This window comes from Lactuca serriola, chromosome 8 (assembly GCF_051521515.1).
Source record: "Lactuca serriola cultivar US96UC23 chromosome 8, Lser_US96UC23_V15, whole genome shotgun sequence".
Classification (NCBI taxonomy): Eukaryota; Viridiplantae; Streptophyta; class Magnoliopsida; order Asterales; family Asteraceae; genus Lactuca; species Lactuca serriola.
In genome coordinates, this window is record NC_136415.1 from 336,370,931 (window position 1) to 336,396,240 (window position 25,310).

At 38.2% G+C, this 25,310-nt stretch overlaps 2 protein-coding genes across 5 annotated transcripts; both read left to right on the forward strand.

Annotated features, from left to right (window-relative positions):
* The first annotated feature begins 8,907 nt into the window (after positions 1-8,907).
* LOC145070286 (methyltransferase) lies at positions 8,908-12,498 on the forward strand. 3 transcript variants are annotated; one of them, XM_079017221.1, is made up of 9 exons: positions 8,908-9,154; positions 9,224-9,289; positions 9,385-9,678; positions 10,622-10,850; positions 11,030-11,087; positions 11,465-11,551; positions 11,643-11,750; positions 11,836-11,947; positions 12,043-12,498. In XM_079017221.1, exons 1-9 carry the CDS (start codon positions 9,081-9,083, stop codon positions 12,260-12,262), a joined length of 1,248 nt encoding a protein of 415 aa, XP_078873347.1. In that variant the 5' UTR covers positions 8,908-9,080; the 3' UTR covers positions 12,263-12,498. The 3 variants fall into 3 exon arrangements, with proteins under 3 accessions (XP_078873347.1, XP_078873346.1, XP_078873348.1); XM_079017220.1 differs by having other exon boundaries at positions 8,910-9,154; positions 12,040-12,498; XM_079017222.1 differs by having other exon boundaries at positions 8,911-9,154; positions 10,628-10,850; positions 12,040-12,498.
* Positions 12,499-13,654: 1,156 nt separating this feature from the next.
* On the forward strand, positions 13,655-21,001 carry LOC145070285 (Transducin family protein / WD-40 repeat family protein). 2 transcript variants are annotated; one of them, XM_079017218.1, is made up of 20 exons: positions 13,655-13,825; positions 13,942-14,231; positions 14,323-14,434; positions 14,552-14,634; positions 14,901-15,067; positions 15,144-15,276; positions 15,586-15,668; positions 15,833-16,039; positions 16,115-16,450; positions 16,667-16,838; positions 16,909-17,088; positions 17,186-17,383; positions 17,490-17,582; positions 17,888-18,111; positions 18,219-18,680; positions 18,770-18,850; positions 19,180-19,265; positions 19,850-20,398; positions 20,510-20,666; positions 20,738-21,001. In XM_079017218.1, exons 1-20 carry the CDS (start codon positions 13,735-13,737, stop codon positions 20,808-20,810), a joined length of 3,777 nt encoding a protein of 1,258 aa, XP_078873344.1. In that variant the 5' UTR covers positions 13,655-13,734; the 3' UTR covers positions 20,811-21,001. The 2 variants fall into 2 exon arrangements, with proteins under 2 accessions (XP_078873344.1, XP_078873345.1); XM_079017219.1 differs by lacking the exon at positions 13,655-13,825 and having other exon boundaries at positions 14,093-14,231; positions 14,323-14,421.
* The last annotated feature ends 4,309 nt before the right edge of the window (positions 21,002-25,310 follow it).

The window sequence follows — 25,310 nt, forward strand, 5'->3', positions numbered from 1 at the left end:
CAGATCTCCTCGTCGCTGACACCACTGCTCTTAGGTGTGTGTCGAGTCCCAACCATGATGCCTCTGAAATACAACATATAAACATCAGAGACTCGATCGCGCATACTCGCACTCGATGACGCAACCCTACTCGTTCTCCGATGTCTAAAGGATTCTTACCTGGACTGCCCACTGATCCGGTGTCTTCAGTAGTACGGGCCCTATACTACTGACCACACCGCATCAGCATTCACCCCAAGTCCTCCTCCTTGGATCCCGGATCACAAGTACTCTACTCTCGCTATGCATTGGCTACCCTCCGATAGACCTCTCATGAGCTCCTAACTGCTACCTACTCGCTCTTAAGGCAACTCAGCAGCAGAAATCTCCTAGGCTAAGGAATCACAAATCAGGCCACTCTAGTCCTAATATGAATACCTAGCCTACTCTAGCATGCATAATATAACATAGCATATCTCATAACACGTAATGTAAGGGTACTTTGGGGATTCACCGTTCGGGCGCTGGATGACCGTACACACTGCTCTGTTCTGGTTGTCTCAAAACCCCCTACTCTTTTAGAAAATTTATTTTTTATCGTTGAAAATTTCTCAAATCCTCAGTTTGAGTTCAGATATGCCCAAAGGTGCATCCGATTCCCTCAAACCAAGGCTTTGATACCAACTTGTAACAACGTAATTTTCGAAACAAAATTTTCATTTTTCAACAACCAAATTCATATAAAAATATTCTCAAAAGTATCCAACAATAATTATCAAATCATAGTATATCCCAAGATCACTAAATCAAATCCTCACTCTAATGTGTAAGGGTCACGCCGATGCCTTTTCACGGTCCTTGCTAGTACCTGAAACACATAACACAACAACTGTAAGCATAAATGCTTAGTGAGTTCCCCAAAATACCGCATACAACTCATACGCCACTCGAGGCTATAATACGACCCTTCGGTCGATGTGTCTCAGCGGGACCCTCCAGTCCCGTGGCTCGTTGGACCCTCTGGTCCAGTCATAGCTCGTTGGACCCTCCGACCCGGTCTGTATCGTTGGACCCTCCGGTCTGGTCTATAACATCATACAACATATATATATCACATAGCACATAATCTCATACATAACACATAAGACCCTCTGGTCAACATATAATACCACTCTAGGTAACGTATAGTGAGAAGACTCACCTCGTGTAACTCGGTAACTCGGAAATCTCGAACTCAGAGAAATAAGTCCTAGCCTCCACCTAATCATATGAAATAATCACTTGTCATCAACATAATTCCCAAGGCTAGACCATTTTCTCTAATCACTCTCATGAGAGGTAAAAGACCATTTTACCCCTTACTTGGCTCAAATACACTAAAGTTGACCAAACCCTAAAAGTCAACAAAAGTCAACCCTCCGGGTTACGCTGCGCGTACCAAACGTATATGTTGGGTGTACCCGGAGCCTTTACAGAATCGGGGTACGCGGCCCCTTACGCCACGCGTACTGGGATTACGCCCAGCGTGATACCCAGCTTCCTCATCCAACTCATTTAGGTCTTAAACGGTTAAAACTTTCATCCAAAATTCAGATCTGACCCTTCTAACATGACTTAATCCATAAAGTTGAATCCTTTAAGCCTTTGCATGGCTGTAAAGGTCACTTTGACCTCAAAACACCTTTCCTCTTTCCATAATGCGACTATAACTCATGCATGACACAAAATCTATGTCCAAGACTGGATTTTTATGAATCCTTAACACAATATACACTAGAAAAGGTCAGATCTAAACTCATGGAGACTCTTTGCACATAAAGTCTCCAACTTTGAACCAAAAACCCTAAAAATGGTCCAAAAAGCAAAACTCATGAAGAACAAGGAAAGCTTTGAGCTTTTTACCTCAGAAGTGATCTCCAACCACTGTAGAACTCGGATCTATACTTGTTCTTCAACTTCTAGCTCCAACAATGGCTCCTTCTTCTCCTTCTTTACCTTGAAAAGGTAACTTCAAGCTCAAAAACATACTCACAAGCTAAAGCACGAATCTTAGCTCTCTAAGGACTCACTCAAGGGGGTATGGTGGCTAGGGCAAAGGACTACATGTTCCTTTTATAACACACAAGCCCGAAATTTAGGTTTTGCATCTGGGCTCACTACGCCTAGCGTACCCGGGCAAGTCCGTGTTCATATTAAGCGTGCGAGTACGCGCGACGTACATCTCAGTACGCCCAGCGTACTCACCAATCTCGCATACAACTTTAAGGGCCCAAATTGACAATTCTCCAAAATAGAAGGATCACAATGCTTACCTGGATTCCAGGTTGTTACAGTCGTGAATTGGTGTGTGGGTTGTCTAAAGTGTATTAGACATAAGCAAATGTTTGCTGCAACGTTCATGAGTGCTTATGAATATGATTTGAACAATGGATTAAACCCACGCTCACTTGGATCACTTCATGGATTTTATCACGAGTGATTGGTGAGATGATAATATCTTATATTCTTGAAACCAAGATGTGTGAGTTGTATCTTGCGAGTCGGTTACACATTGATAATATGTAAACGCACCAGTAACTTGGTGTCATAAAACATATTGTTGTGTGTGATTCGGTGAGTGGGTGCAAACAAGCATTGAATCAAAGTTTATCCGTTCGTTTTATCCAAAGTGGGATGAAAGCGATATATGTGGGCCCCTCGATGATTTAGTGATGGCACCTAAGCGCTTGGACAAGCCGGGACTAATTTGATGTGTTCAATTGTAGTCTGTTGTCAGTCGTCATAAATCAGAAATCGGGAAACAACACATAGATGAGAGAATGATCTAAATCCATGTCTCAGTCTATACGATATCTAGAATGGAGGAATATACGATACCTTATCTAAAGGACGCATATCTGATAAGATCAGAGTTGACAGCGGCTTTTGAAAGCTACGATTGCAGATCAAGATCTGAAGTCATATGCATAATAGTTATTAGACTTATCCAAGTGGGAGACTGTTGGATTAGTGTCTAAGTCCATAACTATTTTGGTATGTACTTGACCAGATGGTGCATGGTCCTTTTGGGTTTCCTTCATCAAAGAAACTTGATAGGATGAATTATGGAGAGAGAGGAGTAATTATGATTTATTAATATATTATAAGAATAATATATTAAAGGATAAATCATATTGGTTAATTAATATTAGTCAATAATTAATAAGAATTAATTTTGTGGCTAAAAGAGATTAATTAAATAAAAGGGACTAGAACTGTCAATTGTATGATAGTTGAATATTGGGCTAATGGACTCCATATTAGAGGGGTGGACGAATTCTATGGGGAAACCCATTAGAAATCGTCCTAGGCCTCTAAGGAGGGGGTCCATGGGTTGCTTAGGGCCTAAGCAGTCAAATTAGGGTTTCTTTGTTAGATAACCCTAATAGCCTCACTATTTAAGGATCCCTAGAGCACCAAAAACGTGGTGAAGAGTTTCCTTAGGGTTTCTACACGTTTTTGGTGCCTCCTCTCTTATCATTCTGCATCCTCTTGCTCTTGGTGTTTGTGAGCCATTAGAGGAGTGACACTTGTGACTCTAAGTTTTCTAAATCCAATTCAAAGGAGGATTTGAGATTGTTATTGCTACATAACAATCAAGGTAAGATCTAAACCCCAATCTTATGTTAATATGATTAATTATATGCTAGATCTAGGGTTTATAGCTTTGGATATTCAATTGCATGTTCATTAGAGAAACCTAGATCCAAGCATTAGGGTTTGCATGAGCACTTAGGATGTTCTTATGGCCAAAAACCCACCCATCATAAACACATATAGACTTTGCTTGCCAAATAGGGATTGAGTGACCTTGAACTTGTGGGTCAGGGAGAATTATTGGAGGAGGTGGAGGAAGTGAAGTATGATGTCTAGTCCTATTAATGCACAACAATGGGATTGATCTTTCACCTTGATTGCCATTTAGGATATCATCTTCTTTAGGAAAGCTCTATCCAAAAGGATGAGGAAGACCATAATTGTCTGAACTTAGACATCTATGAGTGAGAAATTCAAGTTTCAGTTGATTTAAGTCCTTAACATAACACCCAATATGAAATATTAAGGCTAGGACCCAACAAACTATTTTATAACTTGGAAGAGGGATGTCGTAATCCAAGCTACAAAATATTTGAAGGTATGTAAATGACGATTCACCAAATTCCACCATGAAAAACAAAATAAATTATTAAGTTTTAATTGGATTTGAAACTCCTAAATCTTTTGAGATTCATCGAACTTTCAATGGCATGTTTAAATCTCGATTGTGCCCTCTCAAGTTTGTGACTGGGATGTCGAGGATCACAAACAAGGTGTGAATAACCATGCAAATTGACTTGTTACCCTTAATTTTATCACCCAATCAATGTTCCGGTTAACCACACGCGTTCCACCAATCTATGATAAAACTTAATCACCCTTTGCCACACATTGTCAGTCTCATGTTAGTGTGTCGGTTAACCACACGCGCTCCACTAACGACTTAACAAGGGTGCAAAGTGTAATTTCATGGGTTAGCACCAAATTTCACATTTTCCTAAGTAACTAAGATTGGGAATTTATAAGTGTTTAGTTACTTAGTACTTATCATTATACTTTTAATGAAGGGAGAATTATAGTCTTTTCCTACCCGTTCAGCTAACGACCCTCCACCAGTCAAGGAAGCGGTGGGTGAGAGTGGACACCCATTAAACTGCCATTTTATAGACAGTAACCTTATACCCCCCTTATAGACTGACTTCGTGAATGAGGCCTACTAACGGTAAGACTGACTTTGTTCTTATACATATATATAAGTATTAACTTTTAATATTATAATAGTATAAGGGTGTATTTTACACATTTAATATACTTGGTGGTTTAATCTTATTAATTAAACTATAATCTTAATTTAATTAAACTTAAACCATGTCATTATGGAACTATTAACTCTTTTAATTAAACACTTTAATTAATTTAATGAAGTCCATAAAGTTTGAATTTTAACTTTTAAAATTCCAGGGTTTGGAATTAAGGCATTAATGTGTGTGAGACTTTACAAATTCCAAAACTTGAGGGCAAGTTTTGAAATTATTCAAAACCATTCATATTCATAACATATGAGTTTAATGTTTCTTTAATGGCAAGACTCTTGAAAATCCATAACTTGAGGACAAGTTATGGAGATCATAAAACAATTTATGGAAAAGAGATTCTTCAAGTTTTATAACTTATGACTTTTAATAATCCATTTAAAAGAAAAATCTTTGGAATTCCATAACTTTAGGACAAGTTATGGGGTCCATTAAAATCATCAAAAACAAGAATTCAACCAAGAATGTTACAAGTTCTAGATTAAACTCATATGAACTAGGTAATTCAAATCAAACAAATTCCATGCAATTAGACTTAATCATATAAACTAATAGAAAATATGAAATTTTGACAATCACCTTTCAAATGGATTAGCATGATCATTATCATATCTTACAAAAATATTTTTATGATTCAAAACAGTTTGGAATAATGATCCTATCCATTTGGGGGCCAAAAAAAACGTTTTTCTGCACTTTGCCCAGCCAACTCGGCGAGTCCATGAACATGACTCGTCGAGCAACACATTTTGTACATGGACTTGTCGAGTCCATCAGTGGACTCGGCGAGTTCATCACTCAGAACGCAAAAAACTCGATTTTTTCAACTTTAAACAGTAAGTAGCATCAAGTATAATTGAAAACAACCCTAGGATCTAATACTACTGTTGGGTTTTGAGCATTCTAACACTCCTAAGGTGTACATGCAACCCTAAATACCTTGGATCTATGTTTTCTCTACTATTATACATGAAAACTTGAATATTCCAAGGTATTACCCTAACTAGCATATAATCATATGGTACTTGCATAATAAAACTAGATAGAATTACATACCTTTTTTCTTGTGGTTGATTCCTTGGAGCTTTAAGAGCCTAACACCAATAATGTGAATGCCTCAAGTGGAATCACAAATCACCAAAACAACTTGGAAGAACTTTGAGTGAATATGGAGCTCACTAAAATCGACCACCTTTTTTTTCACACACACTAGTGCCAATTTTGTGAGCCAAGGACCCCTTTATATATTTTGGAGGATTAGGGTTACATCCATGTAAACCCTAATACCCATGACCTTTCATTTACATAAGATCCATGGGTTAAAGCTCTATGGACTATCCATGGACTTCCATACACTCTTAGCCCATCCTAAATAAACCTTCGCCCATTCCACACACACACACACACACACACATATATATATATATATATATATATATATATAAGAGTCCATATTTAATTAGCCTATTTTGATCACTAAATTAATTCTTGATCAATACTAATTAAATAATATGATTTCATATTAATATATTATAACTTATAATATATTAATAAATCATAAATATCCTTTTCTTATAAGTCTATCCATACAAATTTTTGCGGTGAAGTGCAACCCAAATGGACCATGACGGGTCGGGTCAAGTCATACCAATTATAGTTATGGACTTAGACACTAATCCAACAGTCGGGCCCTTCCCTTTGGAAGTGGAAGTACATGAAAATGTTTAAACCAAAAAACCGTAAGCATAAAGCTTAGTGACTTCCCCAAAATACCACATACCATACATATCATCGGGGCCCACTCTTCATAATGGGCTCCACCCACGTCTCGGGCCCCGCCCAACATACAAACGGGACTGGCCCAACATACAAATGCAAGAGTCACAAAGACAGCTAACATCCTACAAAATATAGTGAGAAGACTCACCTATCTCACGCAATCAGATAAACCATAGCTCAATGTCACACAACAAGTGCTACAACACACCCCACAAATCAAACAAGGTCCAACATTAGCTGACCGGTCAACAAATCAACAATCAAGGTCAAAGCTAACGGTCATCATTACCATCAGCTGACCTCAAACTCAGCCAACTCAGTCTCGATCCAAACTATTGTCACTTCGTGATGATCAGGCCATCATATCGTGACATAATCAATCCAAAACAACCGGGAAATCCCCAATCATCATGTCATGATCACGCCGTGAAGACAAGTTTTCTCAGTTTAATGAATTCAACTCTCAATCCATTAAGCCATCCATCCACTCTTTCCAAAAGGCTTCTTAATATCCAAAACAACCTAAAGATCGATGCTTTTCAAGCCATCCATATTCAACACATCAACCCTCGAGAGAAGAAAGTCCCGACCCATCTCGTCCTTCAAACGATCGACCTTAGTTTGTTGTGCCACTAGCTTCACAGATCATGTAGGCTTAACCCATCTCTTGAGTTTATCGAGTTTATTGAGTCTGATGACGATGGTGGGGTAGGCTCCATGGAATAAAGTGATGAAAATGATTGTTGTCAGGTGATTGTCGGCTTGTGTTTGGTTGGAAATGGTAATGAAATATTAGGGTTTTGTGCACTAGATCCTCCCAGTATATACAATGGGACCACACCAACCTTTAAGGCCCAAGTAAACCAAATTGGTCATGACTCGCTGACGTGACATCCGAGTTGAGGCCGAGTTGACTCGATATCCAGTTTGGCATGACTAGGCACGAACATCGGTTAAAATAACTAAAAGTTGGTATTTAGTTGGTAAAATAAGAATTTGTATCCTTAGAAAGCCAAAAAAAAAAAAAAAAAATTGGTGTGAGGTGGGTTTAAATGTTGGGAAAATGACTCTTGAGGGTAATTAACTTTTGCGTTTGTACTCATTTGGTCCCTTTTCTTTTTTTTGTATTCAATATACCATCGAACTTGTTGTTGGTGTTTACCATAGCCCTTTTGACCGGCTTTTGACCTGTGATAGCCGGTCAAAGGGTTATGGTGAACACAAACAACAAGTTCGATGGTATATTGAGTACAAAAAAAAGGAAAGGGACCAAATGAGAACAAACGCAACAGTTGGTTACCCTCCTGATTCATTTTCCCTTTACTCATTTACAACAAATCCCACATCATCTCTTACTGATATTAATGACTTTATGAGATTCATTCTTGCTTCTCTTCAAAACATAACCTACGAAAGGACATTATTCATACATGTACAACTTTGTAATGCACTTGAATATTTATTAGGGGAATCTTGACTAAGCAGGCGCATTTCATGACTACATTTACATTTCCAATCAAATGATTTATCGTATCATAGATTCTAGACAAGTCTACAAACGAGTGGAATCACAAGGGCTATCATTTTTTAGTTTACTTAGCTTTAAGATCGAACTCATGGGATAAGATACAACATCAATATATACAATATTATGGTGATGTGTCTAAGTAAACTAAAAAATCATAGCAATTGTGATTCCGCTTGTTTGTAGACTTGTCTAGAATCCATGATACGATAAATCATTTGATTGGAAATGTAAATATAGTCATGAAATGCGCCTGCTTAGTCAAGATTCCCCTAATAAATATTCAAGTGCATTACAAAGTTGTACATGTATGAATAATGTCATTTCGTAGGTTATGTTTTGAAGAGAAGCAATAATGAATCTAATAAAGTCATTAATATCAGTAGGAGATGATGTGAGATTTGTGGTAAATGAGTAAAGGGAAAATGAATCAGGAGGGTAACCAACTGTTGCGTTTGTTCTCATTTGGTCCCTTTCCTTTTTTTTTTGTACTCAACATACCATCGAACTTGTTGTTTGTGTTCATCATAACCCTTTGACCGGCTATCACATGTCAAAAGTCGGTCAAAAGGGCTATGGTAAACACCAACAACAAGTTCAATGGTATATTGAATATAAAAAAAAGAAAATGGACCAAATTAGTACAAATACAAAAGTTAATTACCCCAAAAAGTCATTTTACCTTGTGTTGCCTTCTCTCACCTATTGGCATTATTTTTTAAATCATAACAGACTAAAGCAAACACTAGGTTGGAGATGGTCTTGTGTAACAATCAACTGGAACTCCAGCCTCCAGGTCTTTTGGTTTCTGTAGTCCTGAGCGGCATATACCACCGTGGACTCTTGTGAGGAGGCGGCAACCAGCTGGGCAAAGCGGAGCCCTTTTTAGGGTTTAGGCGCCACGGAGAATGGGGGTTAGATGCAAGTTTTGGTTGCTCAAAAAGAAGAGATTTTGTGCAATTCCCCCGCTCCCTAATACCGAGTAAGCTAAGCACTAAGCATTACCCAACACGCTTCCTCAAGATTTTAACTTGGCGTATTTCCAATATAGGTTCTGCGGCAACCACTCTACAAGGTCGGATGACAGGTGGATTCAGTGCTCAATAGACCCCTCCCAGTAAGTTTTCGCTCTTCTCCACTGTCCATTATCGAATGTTCAGTTTTCCTCTTTCTATAGTTCGTAATATGATTCTATCCCATGTAATGGAACAGCTCTGTACTGCAATCCAACCTTGAGAATCACCTTAGACGGTGTCCGTTGCTCAAACATAAGAACTCGCTGTCCCTCCAACCTTTCTACCAAAAGGGCATTAATGGAGGCGATGAAGAAGATGAAGACGTTTCCTCAGAGTCCAAGAGGATGGCTGTGCAATGTATCACTGTACCTGAGTTGATCAAACTAATCGAAAAAATAAAGTCTGTTCACGCTTCCATATGCAAGGACATTCAAGACTCTTGCAACATCCCGGAAGTTTGCAGGAATTGGATTAACCGCGCAAATGACTGGTATGGTATGCAAACTGTAGCTTTCTAATCCAAATGCCTTTCCTTGCGTGGATTTTAGATGAAATTGTTCCTAAATAAGCGTAACTCATGAGTCATGACAATGAGCTCCAGGTTGGAAACCTCTAAAATAATAGTTGTTTCATTCCTCACTGATCTAGAGAAGACCTCTCAGATGACTACAATAATTTTATAGTCACATACACTTTTCTTAGACTAATAACATATATAACATATACATATACTGGTGCCTATAGTGCAAAATCATTTAGTATTTCAGGGTATTGTGATTCATTAGTTACCCTTTCAATTGTTGATCCTATTTATGGTGCTTTGTAACTTTGATGTCATGTGAGTCCACAAAGTATGTATCAACTGGTGCCAGCTCCCATGGACAAAAGTTTTTATTGAAGGACTTTTCCCCTTCATCCTGTTTTTGTTTTTGTTTCATGTTTATGAGTGACGGAATTACCTTCCTGCCTTTAATTTAATACATAAATCGCAAGCTTGGTTATGTATGTCAAAAATTCCCAGCTTGCACCACATTAATTCATCAAAGATGATCCTTGGTAAGAATGTCGTCTGTTTGAAATCTTGATGGAGCATAAGTAGTTTCAGTTGTGGCATTTTCAATCTTCTCGGTGATGAAATGTCTTGTCTATCTATCTCAACATGTTTTGTCTTGTCATGATGAACATGATTCTTAGCGATACTAATGGCATCTTGCTTACCACAAAGCATTTTTATAGATCTCTCTGTAAAGAGTCCTAATTCAACCAACAGTCTTTTTAGCCAGATTCCTTCACAAATACTTAGAGCGAAAGCTCTAAATTCTGCTTCTGCTGTACTCCTAGAGCCAAAGCTCTAAGTTCTGATTCTGAGTTATCTAGTGAAATACAGAAGCACTGGTCTTTTTATTATTATTATTATTATTAAATGTGTCTAGTTTCAGGAAAATACCATTTCAAGAAAAGCATGTTATCCAGCAGGCATCAATTCTTGGAAACTTGGAAAAACTGGGAGCAATCAAGTCTTGTTCTAGTGTTGGGGAACAGCTTCATTCTCCTGCGGTGGTTGAGTTTGGAGCTGGAAGGGGTTACTTGACACAAATGCTAGCAGACTGTTACGGGGTCTCAAAAGTCTTCTTGATTGAGCGCAAGTCATATAAACTTAAGGTCACTTTCTTTGCCTTTGTTTTGCTTTCTTTCTTATATGTTGAACTGAATTCAATTAAATGATATCATATAAATCAATCACACTGGGTAAACAAACAAACACAACCTGGCTACCATGTTATGTTCCTCAATGTGGTTTATTGCTACTTACAATTTTCAACTCTATCCCTGAGTATCAGGCGGATCGAAGCTTGCGACAAAAAGAGAGCTTGATGCTAGAGCGGTTGAGAATAGACAGTAAGGATTTGGTCAAAACTTGTATTTTTCTTATTTTATCATATAATCTTATATATGGTTCCAATAGTAGCGCGTGCTTGATCCTTGTGTCTTTGTGATGTATTAATTCTGAAAAAGAAAAAAAACAATCTATTATACATATGGTCCTCCACGATGTGTTATATTATATTTATATATGGTGAGGTCATATTTGCGTGTCAATTATAACACGACTTTTTTCTATTGAAAACTGAAACTTTCTTGAACATTTGTTGATTACCTTTCGAAAGGCACCATTAGTCAGCACAAATTCAAGATGATTATGATTCATGAAAACTAGTCTGAGGATGATGTCTATAGCAGAAGCACAAAAGATTTGATTTATATTTTTTGTGCAGTTGAGGACTTGAATCTGAATGCAATCGGGTCATTACAAGGAGTTCCTTATTTGGCAATCGGAAAACATCTGTGTGGGCCTGCAACTGGTAATGTAATGCTGGTTTTGCTTTGTTTGAGTTGTTGTTGTCCCTCGAAGAGAAGAGATAAGATAAGACATGTAATCAATTGTTTTGACAGATATGACCTTAAGATGTTGTGTTGGGGAAAATGGCAGCACATCTTACCTGAGAGGACTTTCAATTGCAACATGTTGCCACCATCTGTGTCAATGGAAGCATTATATCAGTAAGATCTGTCACCCGACTCCTTTTCAATATTTATATATTGCTTGTTGGGTTGTTGAACATATTTGCTTATTGGGTTGTTGCAGATAAAAGTTTTTTCTTAAGTCAAGGGATGAGCAAAGACGAGTTCCATGCAGTTACATGGTTTACCAGCTGGGCTGTAGATTCAGCAGACCATGAAGAATCGGATACAAAGATGTAGTAGTGGAATAATTATCCATCAACTTTTCATGAATTGATTACCCGTGTTTTTAGTTAGTTGTACTGATGAGTGATTTTATGTTGTTTAGCAGGGAAAATGAAAAGGTTTTAGAAGGTGATGATGATGATGATGATTTGTTGAGAAATATGTGTGCAAGAGATCGGGCTGTGCTAGGGTTCATGTGCAAAGATATAATTGATGCAGGGAGGTTGATGTGGATAAGGGAACATGGACTAGAAAAATCTGAGCTTGTCAAATATGTTCCATCTAACATCTCTCCTGAAAACCGTTTGCTGATTGCAAGCTGTTGAAATTTTGTTTCTAGGAATAATTATTATTATGCTCTTTCCGATTCCAATGCTTGTTCAAGTGGTTTGTGCTACATAATTTGCTATGTGTTTGTTGGTCTTTTTTGGTGATTTTTCCATTTGTTAGGTCCCGGATGTGATTGAACCACAAGTCAAAGTTGAGGTGATGCCATTTGATTGTAAGAAGTTTAGGGTTTTTTTTGCTTCTTATTAGAATAAAGAGCATTCTTGGTGAAAAACTCCCCAACTTTAATTTGCTCAGTCAATGTTGAATGCTATTGCCAACTTAAGTTACACAAGGTGATCTCTAGTTGCGTGTTGCAAAGTTCATATAAAATTTAGACATAATATAATTTTGTAATTTATCAAATTCATTAAAGGTACAAAGAGTAATTAAATTGTATGCATATCAAAAATGATACATTGGATGAATTAGAATCCGGGCTTGAAAAAAAAAACACTCGGATGGCTATCGTTGTTGGGTTATACATTCACAGTTACTCTCCATATCCTATGTAGAATTGCATGCTAAGATTGGCTAACCAATTTCGACCTAGGATCTAGCTAGAAACCAGTTAAAATTGAGACCTATTTTATGAGGAATGGTTTTGTCCTATTTGGCCTGGTTGGTAGTTTTTGAATGAAAATCGGTTAATAAACCGGTTCAAGGTCCAGTCTGGTTGCTAGCTGTTTTTTTTGGCCATTTAGTGAATTTTTCAAGCCTTTTTAGTCAATTGCAATGACTATGACTTATTGAGGTCATTTTTTTTTACATTTCCCCGACTTATGAAATGTATGAATAGGAATGATTTGTTTTGGTTTCCGTGCCTCCATAAATGTTGGTCATGATCTTGGTTTTTATAAATCATGTTCTCGGGTAGTCGGGTCTACTATTCATATTTTTCAGTCTTAGGGGGTGTTTGGCTAAGCTTTTGAAAGGCAAAAAGTCCTTTTACAAAAAGTCAAGATTCTTAACTTTTCCAAAAAGTTTATTTTTCCTTATATAAAAAAGTAGCTTTTACAAGATTACCAAACATCTTTTGCCTTTCTATCTTTTCCTAAAAGCTAAAAGATGTTTTAAAAAATAAAACAAACACCCCTTTAATCGGTTTCCACATAAAGCAACCACATAAATATTCCAACCAAGATAATGTTCATAAAACCCTTTGACAGGAGTGCGATTTAACAAAAGCCGATATGCAAGAAGGATGGGTGATGTTAACTCGTGGCGTTTGGTTCTTGCATACAATTTACCAAATTCATAACGACTTATAGTTATTGGAAATTTTTACTTAACATAATTTTTTTTTTGCTATTAATGGGCCTACGCCAGCCCAGTCCAGGCCATAAGTGGTTTGTTTGACTTCGACGGTTTGACCTCCTCTTCATCCTTTCACAAAAACGCCGTCTCCCGCTGAAGAAAGAAAGAAAGTTGTTTGTCATCTGTAATCTAGAGTTTCCGGTCAGTCAGAATAATGGAGAGCGGACAGTACCTCGGAGAAATCTCAGCTCTGTGTTTTCTCCACCTCCCTCCCCCGTCTCCATCTCTTCCTTATCTCCTTGCTGGTTCTCTACTTGATTTTTATTATTACTGTTATGTTCCATGCTACCCTGACTCTCTCAAGGAACTTGTTGCTTTCCATTTAATCCCTCCCTTACTTTCTTTTTATATCGTCAACCAGGAACTGGTTCGCAGCTACTTTTCTATGACCTGCATACTGGCAATATGATCGCTTCCTTTCAAGTCTTCAAGGGTGTTAGGGTGCACGGCATTTCTTGTCTTCCCCTAACAGATACAGTAACAGATACATCACTTACTTTCAGAGTCGCCGTCTTTGGAGAGCGCAGGCTCAAATTATTTCTCTTCAACATTCAGTTGCCGCATCACAACAAACAAACGCTCGTCCATCTCCTCTCTTTTCAGTCCCTGCCTAATTTGGGTCACTGGGTTTTGGATGTTTGCTTCATACAGGTGGTGAAAGAATCTCTTTTAATTTCGATTGCTATATATGGATTTCTCCAATGTTCGCTCCTGTGTTCCTTACGTTCTTGCTCGGTAGTAGGAATCTGTAATTCTTCAAGGGAGTCAGTTTCTTGCCATTGGATGCACCGACAACACTCTGTATTTCTGGGACACCTTGACATCTACAATCAGCTTTCAGGTGAGCTCTCCAGGTATGTATGCTTTTCTACCTACCTACACTTGCAACACTACGTAATGCTACATACGTATTTTCAAGATATTGTTTGTTGTTTCTCTTTTTCACATTTTCCTCCTTCCTTCATTGACAGACAGATGTCTTCTGTATACGATGCGCATTTGGGGTCACAGAATTGATTCTCTCCATGTAGCATCTGGTACAATTTATAACCAGGTAACTATTTTGAATTTTTATTTTAAATACAATTAGAAAAAACAGATGCTACCAAGATGAATTGGCATTTGGGGTCACAAAATTGCTTTCTAGCCTCTGCAGTTGAAAGTTGAAAATGATATTCAAACTAGTCAACTGCGAGCCACCCGTATTTTGGTCAAATATATTATCAGTTTGGCGGGTGGCTGTTAGATAATAGATAGTTACATTAGTAAAATTAGTTTCTAGACATGATGAGATAGTTGATTGTAAAATTGTCCTGGCAGATAATTGTGTGGAAAGTAGTAGACACTCTTCCTATGGGATCAAAATCAAAGACGGGTGAGTACAAAGCTGTCCCAGTATGTAGACTGGGGGGGCATGAAGGTTCTATATTCCGTATCACATGGTCTTTGGATGGATCAAAACTGGTGTCTGTCTCGGATGATCGCAGGTCAATTCTCATCCCAACTTTATCAGCCTTCTGACTGACTATTCATATTGATTCCTTTGATATCTTATTAGTGCAGTGCCCGTATCTGGGAAGTTCATACTGGAAAAAGAGACTCTGATGATGATACAGAGGTGACTGTTTCTCCTTCCACTGGGCCTGTGCTATTTGGCCACACTGCCAGGGTTTGGGATTGCTGTATGTCCGACTCTGTAAGCCCACCTTTCACTTCACTTTATTTTTATTCTCTTTAGTGAAAACAATTTGAATGGGATATTGCCTAATATGTGTTTAACTTGGATGTTTCCTTGTTAATAGTCTCTCTTTCCCTGTCAAATCAATAAATAAGTTCAAAATCAGTGCATCGTTGTTTCATTTGCTATAGACAAGGAAAACAAGTCTGGATCACATTACCTCTTTTCTGGTTCATTGGATGTGCCATTTCAGTTACATTTGTTATGTGTGTGGTGTGGCCAACAAATATCTGTTTTCATTACTTTTTTTTTTTTTTTTGGTATCAGTTAATCATCACCGTCGGCGAGGATTGTACATGTCGTGTATGGGGACTGGATGGAACACAACTTAGAATAATCAAGGAGCATATGTAAGTTGCAGACAATCTTTATTTTGATTTTTCAGTATCATGTTAACAAGTATTGTAAAAGCGCTCAACTCATATGTTCAGTAAGAATGTTGATGTAAGTTGTCCTATAGTTCTTAGGATGCAACAAACTATAGCTAAAAAAATTGTGCTACTTTATCGTACAGAGGGAGGGGAGTATGGCGATGCTTGTATGATCCAAGCTCTTCTCTTCTTGTTACAGCTGGATTTGATTCTGCCATAAAAGTGCATTCTTGTTTGCCCATGGGATCGGAATTGGAATCAGAGAGATGCAATGGTCTGGAAGAGTATGAAAGAAAACAGATCTTTACCATCCAAATTCCAAATTCAAAGCGTACTGCACTAATGGACAGGTATATTGTAATGATATTATTATTCTTTTGAGTAGACCTACCTTTTAGTTACCTTCACATGTGTTTCACTTGCAGCAAAAGCGAATATGTACGTTGTATGCATCTTGCAAGTGAATGTGAGCTTTATGTAGCCACAAACAATGGCTTCCTGTACCTTGCTAAAATATCTGATACCGGTGATGTAGCATGGACTCAGCTTTTCTGTAGCCAAGAGGAGATTCCAATAGTTTGTATGAGCATATTCCCGGGTTGTGTGGAGAACTGGATTGCTTTGGGAGATGGAAAGGGAAGATTAACTGTCGTGAGAATTGCTGATATCCAGACACCTGAGCTCAATCTATCATTCACTTGGCCTGCTGAAGCTGAGAGGCAGCTTTTAGGAACATATTGGTGCAAGTCTTTGGGCCACAGGTACCCTTCAACTTATACTTGTCTATGACTTGTTTCAATAAATTCATATACTATTATTGTTTACCTGAATCATTACTCTTATGTGCATATAAATAAATATAATCAATCATCTTGTTTATAGTATATAGGAAGTGAAAAGTATTTTGGGAGGTCCTAGGACATAGTCAAATTAACAATGCTGACCTAAACTTTGATTGCAAATTTTCAACTATATAGGTATATATTTACAGCTGATCCTAGAGGAAGATTGAAGCTTTGGAAGATATGCAAAACTTTTCAGTCCAGTTCTGAAAAAGGAACAGGGCATGCCAATGCATCTTTAGTAGCAGAATTCACCTCATGCTTTCCTACAAGAATACTATGCTTGCATGCATCATTTCACGAACAGGTATATCTTTGCCATCATATATACATATGTGTGTGTGTGTGTGTGGTTGACGTCATGATTTTCCTATCAGGTGTTGGTGTGTGGGGATCTTCGTGGTAATCTAGTTTTATTTCCCTTGTTGCTTGATGCACCTGATGCTTCTGTGGCACACATTGCCCCTTTAAATTACTTCAAAGGAGCACATGGCATATCAAGTGTGAGCAGTGTTTCCATCCATGGATTGAATCCAAGTACCTTTGAAATACACTCGGTATGTTATGTTCTGCCATATGTAGTAGTTCTATATTAAGCTTAAAATGTTTTTCTATTTTTTATATATATATTTAACCGACTGGCCATTGCTTCAGACTGGAGGAGATGGATGCATATGCTATATGGAATATGATCGATATAAACAAAAAATGGAATTTATTGGAATGAAACAAGTAAAAGAGCTGAGTTTGGTTCGATCTCTCTTCCCCAATGACAATGAGGGTCATAACAACTATGCAATAGGCTTCACATCAGCTGATTATTTAATATGGAATTTGTCAACTGAGACAAAGGTTCTCTCTTGTTTTCCTCTCCCTTTGTCTGTTGTCTATCACTCTATCTTGATCTGCTTTGTTCACTTTTTAATGCTGGTTTGGTCTTGCTTTCTTGTTGCAACAGGTAGCTGAAATTCCATGCGGTGGATGGCGGCGTCCTCATACTTATTTTCTTGGTGATGTACCAGAGATGAAGAATTGCTTTGCGTTTGTCAAGGTTTGTGGTTGAAGAAAGTACAGTTTAATATCTGCTCTCTTTTTTTTTTTTCCTACTAAAGAGGAGTATATTTCATCAAATATATTGCGTCATAAACACTAACCATCTGTTAGAAAGAATCACCTCCATTTCCAATGTGTTTATGTGAATGCTAGATTATTAGGGACTAGTGACCAGTGAGTAACTACATACCTAAAAAGTTGTCCCTCTTTATTTCTTCTCGATAGTATTATTGTCTTATGATTGGATTGCTTTTCTCATGCGAGATGTTGGCTAACTATTGAATTCTCCCATTTGGGTCACAGGATGAAGTCATTTATATGCACAAGCAGTGGGTAGCAAGCAGTGATAGTAGGATATACCCTCAGAATCTCCATCTGCAATTCCATGGCAGAGAGATTCACTCACTATGTTTCATTGTCGATGATGCTACACAGTTGAGTAAAAGTTCAGATGAAAAGCAGGCTCAGCTTTTTCAATCAGCTTTTGTAGCAACGGGTTGTGAAGATGGAACTGTGAGGTTGACAAGGTACAACTTTTAACTCATTATATTCTCGCACTGAACCCATGGCAGCTAGTATTTGAAATTATTATCTTCCTTAGCTAATGTAGTGATGTGCAAAAATGTACACTCAGTTATTCTTGGGGTATTGATAACTGGTCTGCTTCAAAATTGCTTGGAGAGCATGTTGGTGGATCGGCTGTGCGATCACTTTGCTGTGTGTTCAAGGTACATACCATTGTAGATGAAACATTGGATAGTGATCAAGGAACAGGTTTATTGGAAGATGAGTTCCTGCTGATTTCAGTAGGTGCAAAAAGGGTCCTAACTGCTTGGAAGCGTAAAGCCAGTTTCAGTTCAACTTCAAGACCTAAAACTGAAGAAGCACTTCCATCCTCATCAATCTCGTTCCAGTGGCTTTCCAGTGATTTGCCAACCAGAAACCGTGGATCAAAGAAAGAAAATCTTAACGATGTTGATACTACTCCTCCAGAAAAGATCAAACCACAGACACAAGTTTGCTGCAGTGATGCTCTTGAAAATGACTGGCGCTACTTAGCTGTCACTGCTTTCCTTGTCAAGTTTTCTCGTTCAAGGTAGTGTCTGTGTCAGATTCAACAATTACTTTATTTACTTGTGCTTATCGCCCAACTCTACCAATTTTAATTTGTCTTATTGCTTGCAGGATGTCTGTGTGCTTCATTGTTGTTTCTTGCTCAGATGCCACAGTTACGTTAAGGGCTCTAGTATTACCACATCGGCTTTGGTATGCATCACATAAAATACACAAATTGCACTTGTCTTTTGATTTACACGAGTGCTGTTTTTTTTTTTTTTTGGTACCTGAGTGTTAAACTTGTGACTCTGTCCATATAGAAGATGGTGATTTTTGGATCTTCATGAGTCAAAACCTGGCAGAAAGATCTTAAATAAAACAAACCTGTATTAAATTGCATTTAGTCATCGTTTCTACTAATTTTGACTAGTTTCATTCCCCAGCTATGAGTAGATTTTTATATTGGATTGCATGAAAGAAGTTAGTTTCTCTTCAAATCCAGAGAACATCAATCTCTTCTACTGTTTTGACCATTGCAGGTTTGACATTGCGCTATTGGTTCCTTCCACATCACCAGTTCTGTCATTGCAACATGTCGTTGTTCCTGACCTTGCAACTTTTAAAGGTGACTGATGTTTAGTCTATTCAAACAGTGTGCAATTTGCTATAAATAGTTGGTCTTGGGTTTACTTTAATGTATCATTAATATGTAATCTGGATACCATGTATGTTACTGTGTGCTAATCGTTCTGCTTTTATCTCATTTCATAGTCGATCCTATGGGACATGCTGTTGATGATTTGATGAGACTCAATTAGAGCTTATCTATTTGAGTGCTAATCATGGGTATATTATATTGTTTTTCTTTATTAGAGCTTGGCTTGGAAGATTTGATCACATGACTCCTTTGGTTGCATAGAATCTGTTCCTTTAATGATAAATGCTCATGCCCATCTTTAGTCCTCACTATTTAACCTTTCTGGAATGCGGGTGATTGACATGTGTTTAGCATATAATGTATAGTTCAATGTTTTCCTCTGTGGTACTGGTAATGAGGTTCAATGTTTTCTTCTAACATTAATTGGATGTAAATGACGGATGCTAATTGAAAAGAGTTGGAAGATAAAAAGATTGCTTTGTATGCATGTTTGTTGCAAGCATCAGTAGTATTGGTGTTTTTATTAACGTGAAGGGCGTTTGTTTTTTCAGATAAAAGTGAGCAGATGAGAAGTCTGTTTATGGTTATTAGTGGGTCTACAGATGGAAGTATTGGGTTTTGGGATGTGAGTGAAGCTGTTGAAGCATTCATGCGGAAAGTATCAGTCCTGCACAAGGAAGATTGCAACAACTTTCAGACAAGGCCACGCACCGGAAGAGGAAGCCAAGGTGGTCGTCAGTGGCGGACATTGGAAAAAACAAGTGATAATGATTTAGGTTGTGCTGCTTCACAAGAAAAAGAAAAAGAAAAAGAAAAAGAAATAGATATGATATGGCCCGTGCATGTAGTAAAAAATGCACACCAGTCGGGGGTGAATTGCCTGCATGTTTCAGATGTTAGAGGCTTTGAATCTTGCTTCTCTTGCAATGTTATAAGCGGTGGTGATGATCAAGCACTCCACTCTTTAACTTTTGATGTCATGGGTACAGACAAAAGTTGTAAGAAAGATGCGTCATCATATTATTGTCTACAAAATAAGTACCAGATTGTATTTTCTCATCCTCACGAAATTGCCTCGGCTCATTGCTCTGCTGTAAAAGGTGAAACAACTTTCTCTTTCTTGCTGGAAAAGAGGATTGGTTTTTTTCTACTACTGTGACTTGGGTCTGATGAAGAAGTATGATTGATATCTGTTGTGTTGTGTTAAATAGGTGTTTGGACAGACGGGCATTGGGTTTTCTCTACTGGGCTTGATCAGCGTGTTCGTTGTTGGCGTGTGTCGTCAGTGGATGGTAAATTAAGTGAGAAGGCCCATTTGATCGTTAGCGTACCGGAACCAGAAGCATTGGATGTTAGAGTATGTGGAAGGTATATATAACAGGTGTTGCATACTCATGCTCATGCTCATGCTTATGTTGCTTCATGTTTTTGTCAAACAGGAACCGGTATCAAATTGCAGTTGCTGGACGAGGGATGCAGATGATGGAGTTTTTAGCTCCTGCAGACTCATGATCATTTCATTGCTTCAGGGATGCAAGCCAAGTTGCTCCTCGGAGGATATAAACCTTTTTTTTTTTTTTTTTTTTTTTTTTTTTTTTTTTTTTTAATCACAGTTAGATCCATCGCTATTCGATCAAGTTTTATTTGGAAGTGCTGTTGTTTTTGTGTTTTGAATTTAAATGAAAAAAATATGTATTTTGTAACGACCCAATTTTTACAGAGAAAATTTTCATTTTTGAATAATCAAACACATTTCCAACATCAAGAAATCCAGTTATAATTGTTTTCAAAACATAAGTCAAATACAACTTTTTTTCCAAATATCAGAGGGTCCCATAAAATGCCTGAGAGAGTGCACGTCGTGCCATCAAGCTTTGCCCTTGCTCTTGGGCTCCAATGTATCTGAAACAAATCTACAAACTGTAAGCTAACACTTAGTGAGTTTCCCCATAGCATACCCCACACACACAAGCCAAATAACACATATCAACTTAGCTATAAAGCTATCTCTACCATTAGTCATAAAGGCTATCTCTATCGTTAGCTATAAAAGCTATCTCTACTCTTATCATAAAGGCTATCTCAACCGTTAGCTGTAAAAACTATCTCTACCATAGCCTTAGAGGTTATCTCTACCGTCAACCATAAATGTTATCTCTACCGCATATTACCACATAATCATGCCACACACTTCTACACAACAAGTATACCAACTATCATAAAATGGGCCGGCCTTGGTGCCTTAGACCCATTGGTATGGTGAGAAGACTCACCTTTTGTCCAAAGAGTCCGAAGGCTACTCTCCTGACAGTCTGTAACCACCCGCACTCCAGAAGCTCTTCAAGGTCGACTATATGCAGATTCTTCACTCCCTCGACCTGGGCCTCTTTGATCATATCTAACAAAGGAGAAATCACCATCATCCTCATACAAATGTTCCCAATCGGGAACCCTGCCGTCTTGCGGCTCAAAGCAACGGCCACCACGTTGGCTTCCCTGGATGATATAGGATCTCACAATCATAATACTTCAGCACATCCAACCACCTCCTTTTTCGCATGTTAAGGTTCTACTGATCCATCAAATATTTCAAACTCTTGTGATCGGTATAAATGGTGCACCGCACTCCATATAAATAGTGCCTCCAAATCTTGAGGGAAAACACTATTGTCCCCAACTCTAGGTCATGAGTGGGGTAATTCGCCTTATGAGGCTTTAATTGCCTCGAGGTGTAAGCTATCACGTGCCCCCTCTGCATCAGTACAACACCTAACCCTGAAATCGATGCATCACAGTACACCACCAAATCGTCTAACCCCTCGGGTAGTACTAGGATCAGAGCCTTGCATAACCTCCGTCTCAGGGTCTCAAAAGCCAACTGTCCGTTCCCCACCGAAAAGTCACATTCTTCTTGGTCAAGCAGGTCAATGGCACAACTATCTTGGAGAAATCCTGGATAAATCTCCGATAATAACCTGCTAAACCCAAGAAGCTACGGATCTTTGATGCATTCTTCGGTACCTGCCACCGCATCACCGCCTCAACCTTCGCTGGATCGACCGAAGTACCCTCCTGATTGATGATATGCCCTAAAAATTGTACTTCTCGCAGCCAGAAATCACACTTGGAGAACTTCGCATAAAGCTTCTCCGCCCTCAGGGTCTCCAGTACCTCCCTCAAATGCTGCTCATGTTGCTTATTGGTCTTATAATAGACCATGATATCATCAATAATGCGACAACCCGAAATTTTCCATCCAGTTCAGTCTAACACTTCATTGAAAATTAAACTCATTGCTGTTATCTTTTAGCACAATTAGGAGTTTATTTGAGCATTCTGAGCCTTGTACACTTAAGGAATAAGTGTCGGGGTTTATCGGCTGAAGTTATAGCTCAAAGAAATGACCTTAAACACCCCTGCAAGGAGTTCACGGCCAACACATGGGAGTTTACAGCCGTAAACTCCATGTGGGCCGTAAACTCTTGCTTATATGATGAAGAGGTGGTCATTTGTTCATTCTTCCTTTCCCTTTGGCCCAAATCCTCTCAACTATCATCCCGATCTTCAAATCTCGTAAGTTTATTGTCTTAACTAGTTGATATCTTGCATGAACTAGTAATCTTACATGATTTCATCCGTGAAATCATTCCATTTTGTAGATCTTCAAGTTTCACCAAGAACACACACTAGTGTTCTTGACCAAAATCAACCATTCAAGCTCCTAGATCGTAAGTACTCTTGTTCCAACTCATTGTACACTAGGGTTAACATGTTTAGAGCTTAGAAAACATAAGGAATCACAGGATTCAAGGAGTTTACGGCCAAGACATGTTCTTGGGCCGTAAACCCCTTTTAAGGGTGCAAATGACACCCTAACCCCTTAGTGAGCCTTGGAACTCAGCATAGAACCTTATACTATTGAACTAGGGACTTCAATACATGATTTGGTACTTCATACCATGAGTTTACGGCCGTAAACTCATGTGGAAGTGGTCCCAGGGCTGTAAACACCATGCAAGGCCATTCTTGGACCTTAAACCCACCCAACCTCTTGTTTAAGCCTTGGAACACTTAACCACTTAAATCTTTATAGCTTTGAGCCTCATTTGGTGACTCAATTGAGAGTTTACGGCCAGGAGTAAACTCCCCTGGGCCGTAAACTCCTTAAGGTATGGTCCATTGACCATAAACTCCCGTATAAGGCTTTGCACTCCTTTGTTGCAACCCGATAGCCTCCTAACACTTTGACCAAAGTGTTTTCCTCACATTAGGATCTTTATACATGTTTAATTAGTGTTATAATCACTAATTATATATATGCATATGTCTTCATATGTTATTAGGATCATTGTGTGTGTCTAAGTCTTCACTTGACACCGAGCACTTGTCCGACACTTCCATTCGATCCGCTCACTGCAGGTGAGTTCATACCCCTTAATTAACCTTTTAAATGTTTATAAATGCTTTATAGGGGGGGGGGGGGGGGAATACAAGTTGAAACTGATGGGTTTTAGCCATAAGAACTTTCCTATGTGCGCATGCAAAACCCTAATGCTTGGATCTAGGCTTTCTAATAAACATGCTTTGAATCCAAGTCTTCTAATGACTAATTAGGTTAAATAACAACATTGAAACAGATCTAGAATCATACCTTTGAGTTCCTTGTTGATCTTGAGGTCTTGGAGCTTCTAGAGTCACAAATGTCACTCCTCTAATGGCTTACAAACACCAAAGCAAGAAGAATGATTTAAGAGAGAGGAGAGGGGAGGAATTTCGACCAGAGGTTCCTTACTTTTGGTCAGGTGTCGAATTCCCCATGCCATAGGGTCTATTTATACTTGTAGACTCCTTAAGGGTTACAACCTAAACCCTAATCGGATAATCTTCTCTTAAGGCTATCCAAATCCATTCCATAGATAAGCCTTTGGACGATTTTGGCTATCCTAACACTCTTAGAATTCGTCCAAAGCATATCCCAATGGATTTACAGTCTAAAGCTTAACTATCAAACAATTGACAGTTTATACCCCTTTATTTAATTAATCTCTTTAAGTCACCAAATTAATTCTAATTAATTCTATGACTTATATTAATTAAATATATTATCCATTATATTATTCTCATAATATATTAATAATATTTACTCTCTCTTATTAAATCATCCTATCAAGTTGCTATGGTGAAGGCAACCCAAAAGGACCATGCACAACCGGGTCAAGTACTTGCCCAATATAGTTGCAGCCTTAGACACTATTCCAACAGTCTCCCACTTGGATAAGTCTAGTAACTATACAAGTACAATTCGGTTTGCAATCGTAGCTCTCAAAGACGCTGTCAACTCTGATCTAATCAATTTTGTCCTTTAGATAAGGGAACGTACAGTCCTCTGTTAGATATCATGCTGACAATCCTATGGAATGGTTAGTCAAGCATTTAGGTTTCTCGATCTCTGATTTATTTGACATAGAACTTAATCGAACACATCAATTCAGTTCTGACCGGGCCCGACACATAAGTCAAATCAAATCATCGGGCGGCCGAGATATCGCTTTTACCTTCTTAGATAAAAGTTACAGATAAACTTCGACTTATATGCATTTACTTATTCATTAACCAACTATACACAACAATACGTTTTATAACACCAAGTGACTGATGCGTTTTCGTATTATCAATGTACAATCAATTAACAAATAATAAACCATATATCTAGGTTTTAAGACTATATGATATTCTCGTCCTGCGATCACCTTTTATATCGTATTCCATAAGGTGATTCCAGCAAGCGCGGGTTTATTCCAATGCTCAAAACTAGTTCATAAGCACTCATGAACGTTGCAGCAATCCTTTGCTATGTCTAACACCATTTAGACATTCTACACACCAATTCATGACAATCTTCATTCATATCTCCTCCCAACATATGAACGATTGTGGACCATTTGAACAATTCGATTATTCCTAATAAACTCAATTATTCTGGAAGTCAAAACATGCAAAGTGAAACAATAG

Excerpts from the sequence above, each read along its gene's own strand:
- LOC145070286 (XM_079017220.1), top strand. The coding sequence starts at position 9,081 with ATGGGGGTTAGATGCAAGTTTTGGTTGCTCAAAAAGAAGAGATTTTGT. Across the intron at positions 9,679-10,621 it reads ATTAACCGCGCAAATGACTG|TTTCAGGAAAATACCATTTC; the intron begins GTATGGTATGCA and ends AAATGTGTCTAG. Across the intron at positions 11,948-12,039 it reads GAAGAATCGGATACAAAGAT|CAGGGAAAATGAAAAGGTTT; the intron begins GTAGTAGTGGAA and ends TATGTTGTTTAG.
- LOC145070285 (XM_079017218.1), top strand. The coding sequence starts at position 13,735 with ATGGAGAGCGGACAGTACCTCGGAGAAATCTCAGCTCTGTGTTTTCTC. Across the intron at positions 17,384-17,489 it reads ATTTGTCAACTGAGACAAAG|GTAGCTGAAATTCCATGCGG; the intron begins GTTCTCTCTTGT and ends TTGTTGCAACAG. Across the intron at positions 20,667-20,737 it reads GATGTTAGAGTATGTGGAAG|GAACCGGTATCAAATTGCAG; the intron begins GTATATATAACA and ends TTTGTCAAACAG.